This window comes from Galeopterus variegatus, unplaced genomic scaffold (genome assembly GCF_000696425.1).
Source record: "Galeopterus variegatus unplaced genomic scaffold, G_variegatus-3.0.2 Scaffold7201, whole genome shotgun sequence".
Classification (NCBI taxonomy): Eukaryota; Metazoa; Chordata; class Mammalia; order Dermoptera; family Cynocephalidae; genus Galeopterus; species Galeopterus variegatus.
In genome coordinates this window covers 100,370-107,114 of record NW_007733312.1, presented here as the reverse complement: position 1 = coordinate 107,114, position 6,745 = coordinate 100,370, and the positions used below count along the sequence as shown (strand labels likewise).

General features: G+C 38.1%; 1 protein-coding gene across 1 annotated transcript in view; it reads right to left on the bottom strand.

The window, feature by feature from the left end:
- Positions 1 to 392: 392 nt before the first annotated feature.
- Positions 393 to 6,745, bottom strand: part of SFRP4 (secreted frizzled-related protein 4) — an 11,409-nt gene continuing 5,056 nt past the window's right edge. The window contains exons 4-6 of the mRNA XM_008591703.1: positions 6,092 to 6,290; positions 3,549 to 3,612; positions 393 to 1,534 (exon numbers count right to left, since the gene is read on the bottom strand). Coding sequence (XP_008589925.1) covers positions 1,349 to 1,534; positions 3,549 to 3,612; positions 6,092 to 6,290 — 449 coding nt within the window. The 3' untranslated portion in view covers positions 393 to 1,348. The remainder of the gene's footprint in view (positions 1,535 to 3,548; positions 3,613 to 6,091; positions 6,291 to 6,745) is intronic.

Sequence of the window (6,745 nt, the reverse complement as noted above, 5' to 3'; positions counted from 1 at the left end):
CCCTGGGTAGCAACACAGGCCAAGTTAAGCTTTCAGGAGGAGTGGAGTGCATGCAACATCACTATCATTAGCCCGATTTCTCCACCAACCTCTGGCTTACCCATGCACCTCCTGTCCCAATGACTACAGAGTAAAATTAAATCGCTTGTTTAATTATTTTGTGTGACTACAACATGTACCTTCTCTTTGAGAACAACACGTATTTTCTCTTTGAGAAACAGGGATGACGGTGAATCTAAAGGAGAAATTACTCTTAAGCTTTCAGATTGTTCCACTACCTCCATGCATAGTGGGTGGACAGGTGGCCTCAGTCCCCCTCCCCATGTGCAGAGCTGGTGTGTGGCAGTGGTGCCATAGCAGTCTGAGGACCAGCCATGGAGTCCCAGCCCTCCGACCACGGCCCCACAGCACTGCTGTAAGCACCAGCAATCAGCAGAGGGAACATTCTCTGAATTTTAAAAATCAAGATGCCAGGATGGCCTGAGAAGTGAGGTGAGCACCACACGTATCTTGCTGTGGGTATAAAATACTTGAGGGTTGATCAACTAATAGGTGCCTAAGTCATAATGAGATAAACAAGCTCACTGTTTCCGGTGCTGCTTAGAGGGTATTCATAAACGTCATCATAATCATGAACTCAGAGCATCTCCACCATGGCACAGTAACCAGAAAACAAAGGTCCAGACATCATCTGTCTGCCTCTCCTTTTTATTTATTTATCATTATTATTATTTTAGTTTTTAAAGTTTCTAGCTAAAAACAGAGCAGAAAGTCTTCTTTGTTAAAAAAAAAAATACACATTATAATTTTCCATATCCCACTTCTCCAGTCTCTTTTCATCACCAAAATCCTTCTGCAGACAATAAACACATAAAGGTCTTTTAAACATTCATTCTTGCTTTCCTCCTTAAGAAGCATTACATTTTCAATAACATTTGAAAATATCAACTAACATTTTGACAGAAGTCAAACGTAAAAAAAAAAAATTGTAAAAAAAAACAGGTGTTGTGTTTGAAGTACGACATTTATGTTGCAATGCACATATTAGGTCAAATTGTGAAAAGCACGTTTTTCCCCCGTGGGGATCTTACACCGGCCACTCTGAATGCCATCAGCTTTTCCCACCAGCTTCAGTCCACCTTCCATATTAAAGGGCAAACTTACCGCTATGGCTTGCTGTGGCTTACAGAGAAAAATGGAAGCATATCATGAAGAAAACTGCTGCAGGATGTGTCTAAAGAGTGCTGCAGTGAGCTGCGAAGGTGAGGGGCGCATGGCCCTACCTGGGCTGTCCCGGGATTCCCAGCCTCATCCCGGAGGGAAGTCTCCGTCTTGGAAATCAGTGAGCTCACACTCTTGTCGGGTTTGTTCTCTTTGGGGCACTCCTAGCTTTAACGTTCTTCTTGGGGCTGGCTGGCTTGGGAGCAGGCGGCTTTCCCTTTGGTTTGGGGGGATTACTGCGGCTGGTGCGCCCGGCTGTTGGCTTCTTGTCCTGAGCTGTTCTCCGCTGCTCCCGCAGCCTCTCTTCCCACTGCTGGGAGGCAATGTGTGACACCACTGTCAAACCCACCTCACCTTGAGTACTATGAAACTAACATCGGAAGTCATCGGAGCGATTTTTTCTGTCAGTGCAATTTTTTCACTGTTACATACTACTAATAAGAGCAATTATAATAGCTACCCTGTGTTGAGCTCTTACCATGCACAGGATGACTTAGAAAGTGCTGCATACGTGTCAAAGTCTTGGCCTGCATGCTTTTCACTGAAGCTCACAACAGTCCTTCTAGGCAGGCTCTGTTGTCACAATCAGGAAACAAGCATGCAGGGCTATTTGCAGAAGGCCTCAGAGCTGGTAAATGTCACAGCCAGGATTCAAATTCACCCACTCTGACTCCAGAGCTCAAGGCCCTCCCTATGCAGTTTTTACCACTGGCCCTATAATATAATATTCCTACACAGCAAAGCCTTCTAAGAAAGCTCTGACAGGCTAAACGCAGAATTTACCCAGCCTCACTGTAAAGTCAGGGGTTTCTTACCTCACTCACATGTTCACCTAATTCTTCCATTTCCAAAGGAAGACAGGGGCCCACCTACATCTAGTAATCCATTAAGGTGTTAGCTACCCAGAATCACTGGGAAATGAGTCATTCTGGATAATCAAGTTTCCTTGACTGCAAAGGATTTATTCTTTAAATTGCTCATGTAAGAAACAAAAGAAAAAGTGAGTCCACTTGAATAGATACTGCTTTCTGTTACAACACATGTCCCTGCTTAGAGTCTATGTCACTCAGCAAAAAGTCCGAGCACAACTGTAGTCCAGGCATTGTTCCAGGCACTGGAAATGCAATGAAAAGAAAGCCACTGCCCCACTCTCCTAGGCCACAATTCTAGTCTGCTCTAAAATAATAAACTCATTTCTGTTTGTTGCTATCATATGGTGATATTTTCACATTCTTACTGAAGTGTATTGGAATACTTGCTCTGCCAGAGTGAATGATCCAAAGAGCTGTGATTTTCGAAAGCTTCCTTTTCTCTCAGCAATCTCAGGTCCTTATGGTCAACTTGTTTCGCCATTGATGCTGCTAATCTACTGCAGTCTTGGAAAACAAATAACCAATCCTGCCGGAATTTTCTGTATTGCAAAGCTAAGCATGATCCTGAGCAACTCATGAGTCTTTGAGCATGAGTTTTTGGCTCGTATGTAACACTGTAGTGTTTGGTTCTGTTATTCAGAAAGACAGTGAGTAGGAGAGGCTGTGTTGTAACTACATTCTCCATACGCCAGTGTTTAATATATACTCTTCTCTTGCCCAAGAATTTTTATTCGTGCAAACTAAGAGAGCACAGACAGTAGTGGTACCTTTTGTGAACCTGAAAACACAAATCCTCCTGAATGTATCTGATCATGTTTTCAGGAGAAGGGATGCTTTAATATTTCAAACTAACCACCTGATGGCTTTAATCCTGGTGTGATTTCACATCCCTGGGCAAAAAACTATTCTAACTCTTCTAATTAAATTACCAATATGTCTATGATGTTTTCACTACAATTATGGATTTGGACACAAAGTCATTACTTTTTGTATATGACTTCTTGACAAAAGTCTTAAAATTATTGTAAATAAAAGAAAGATTCTGCTATGTATAGTGATGGTATGAGTTTTAGAACTAGGTATTCACACCCCTACAAATATATTAGTAGGTTGATTTTAATGACAGTGGATATTAACTCTGCTCGAACGTCTTACTGCTTGTTAAAACAACTAAATGCAATACAATAAAGAAACAAATTTTTTTTTCTATCTGGCAGTAGCCAGTACATTAGTACTGAACACAACTAAATTACCTTTGAAATTGAGTGGGAGTTTTCTAGTAAAAATTCCAAGTGAGAAGAGCTATATTCTTGAAAACCTATTCAAAAGTCAAATACCGTTGCTATTCCTGGCTCTGAGAGAGCTTGGAGATGAGAAAATGTGAAAACTTCCCAAATTCTATAAAATTTCTTTACACACATTATATCCACATTCAGTGTTGTGAGTTGTACTTACTATGGATCGTTTACTAAGCTGATCTCTCCATTTTTCAACTAAGCAATTTTCAAGAAGCATCATCCTGAAAAAAAAAAGTCTTTTATAAGCAGTTTTTGATCAGAAAAGCATAAAGTTAAAAAATACAGAAAATTGTAAAAAAATAGTTCTCCAAAAACCCTTATCCCTGTAATCCACATATCCACCATTTATGTTTTATTGGTATTTTGTTTCATTCTTCCTTCTACATATATATATATATATATATATTTAGATCACACTGTATATTTAGATCATACTGTACATTTTCTTTTTTCATTATATGATACACATTTTCTCATATAGTTAAAATAAACAAAAAATATAACTTTAAGAGCCATATAATATTACATCTATGAATATCCGTAATATATTTAGCCATTTCTTTACTGTTGAACCTCTCCCTTTTGCTTAGCTATCATTACCAGTGTTGCATTGAATATCCTTGTATGTAGTTGGGTGCTTGGCCTATTATTTCCTTAGGACAAATTTCTAAAATTAGAATTACTGGGTCAAGGGGTACGTGCTTTTCTTCAAAGGTTTTCAATACATAGTGCCAAGTTGTTTTCAAAACGGTTGTATTTTAATTCAATTCTATAACACGAAATTTGGTAAAACTGAACTCTTGTTTTTATTTGAATTTGAGAATTAAGGAGGTATGTTTTTTAAATGTTCACTATTTGCATTTCTTCTTCTGAAACATATCTCTGTAGATTTATATATATATACATATTTCCATATTGTGGTCTCGATGTTTTAAATGCTAATTTGCATGAACTCTTTATAGAGTAAGGTTACTATTCCTTTGTCATATCTGCTGCAAGTATTTTCATCAAGTTTTAGTTTCCTAGAATACTTTTGTGATTTTTATGTATACAACATTATGTGGTCAAATATGTGTATTGATATTTTACCTTGTAATTTCTTATATTATTTTTATATTTACAAAGTACTTTGCCTTTCAGATATCACATATTTTGTCATCTAATTGGATGTTCTCTGATTGAATTTTTAAAATATTTATCTTTTTAATCCATTTGAATTTTATAGTGCATCATAAATTGAAAAAGTACCATTTTTTCCAAATAAAAATATTTGCAACATTTACTAAATAAAACCTTCATTTCCTATTGATTTGCCATATTTCCTTCCTAATAAAAAGATCTTCTATGCATTAGAATCCATTTCAAGAATTTCTCCTCTGTTTTACTCATCTGTTCATCTACTCTTGCACCACATGGTTTTCAACAGTATTTAAACCAGTTTTGTGGGTCTTAAAAGGCAGATTTCCTCTCATCACTTATTTTCAAAATCTCCTTTACATGCCCTTACCAGTTCATTTTTGCAAATGATCATTCATACCATTTATGAAGACATAAATCCCAATCATCCAAAAATATTTTTACTGGGATAGATTTATAATCCATTCACCTGTCCAGATAGAATCTAATGACTGGCAACCTGGTACGTCCCCACTGAATCTAGCACTGCACAGATGCCAACACCACACAAGAGACCAGCCCAGAAACATCAACTGCTTCTTGAGAGAGACAAGATATAAGTAGAACGATGGCTTTTAAGGCGAGAATGCAAAGCGGTGCGCACGGTGTGAGGAGGATACCCAGGTACTGATAGAATACAGATCAGGAAATTATTCACGTGAGGTCAGTTTCAAAAGATGCTTTTGTTTTCTTTTTGAAGGAATAGAGTCTTGGGCTGTATCAAGAGGAAACAGATGAGCATGAATGGCAGAGAATTAAAGGGATGACTTGTGATGTAAAAATGAGTCATTTTGCTGGAGAAGTATTTTGCAGCCAAGTTACGGGGCCTTCCTGGAACCTGAGATGAAGAGCTGGACTTTACATTATAAGGAATTTACTGAGATATAAAAAGATGAAAGGGGAGAGGTGCGGGGAGACAAACGCTCCCAGCTAAAGGTGTGCATACATGTATGTGTATGAGACATAAACTTATTTGTTTATACTTTGCTTTATCATAATCTGAATGGAGAATCACATGTTCTTAGATTCAGAAGTCAAAGTCTGTGTGTGTGCATGCAATGCTCTACCAAACAAAGACTGTGAAGTATATATAAGGAAAATCCTGGAAACCATAGTCTCAAATGGCTACTTACTTGATCTGCAAGTTATCAAAGAAGTCTTTAAAAATCCAGCATTCACCACACTGAAGATCACGTGAATGATTTGAAAAGAACTGTTCTTACTCGAAGTAATTTATTTGCCTATAAGTTTTTGAAATCACTTAATAAACTCCAAAATTGATTTTTAAAGATTCCATTAAAATACTCGTATTTCTATTTTTCCTTCATTCTGTGAGGAATTAATTGATATTTAGGAGATATAATATCCCAACGGAGGCATCTATTGAAACTACTATTTTAAAAAGAGCTATGGGCACCTCCTTGCTGGTTTGTTTGTTTTTTTTTTTTTTTTAAACCACAACTACCGGGTGCGACTCCTGTTTTTGCTAGCCGTGTGCAGCTCCTTCTGCAACTCGGTGCCTACCTGGAGCGCCACTCATAACACATGATGAGGACATCCTGATGGGGCAGGGTGTGTGGACACTGGCAGGAGGAGTTGGTAATGAGCGGGACTTGAGTGCGAGGGATGGGTGAGGAAGACTTGAAGATCTCTTTTACGTCCACCACTGTCGTTACTTCATTACAACCACTCCTCTGCACAGCTTTTATTTTGGCATGAATAACTGCAATTTAAAAAGAGATGTAAGTGTTGTTGAAGGCTTTGGGTAAAAACTAGGGATGATGTCTTCATGCCAACTCCTGAGCCTCTCTGGAAGAATCAGTCCTGTAATTATGGTCATGTCCAAGCAACCCAAACGCAGGCAAAAAGCCCACAGTCATATGCTAAATGCAAGACGTCCTATATTGTCCACATTATCTCAAAGGTTCTGAATCAGACTGAAAGACGGAAAAGCGATCTTTAGTCTGAGCTCTGCCTCTAGGTCAGCAAAAATTTCACAGAAATATCTTTATTTGTTTATATTTTTCCTTGTGATGATTTGAAGTGAAGATCACTATATCCTCAGGTTTAGAAGTCTCATTAAAGTTTGTATTACTTCAATTACCCATCTCACGTCTGAACTTCTGTTTTGCACAAAAAGTTAGAGTCATAACATTTTAAACTGGAAGGCAGCTCTGA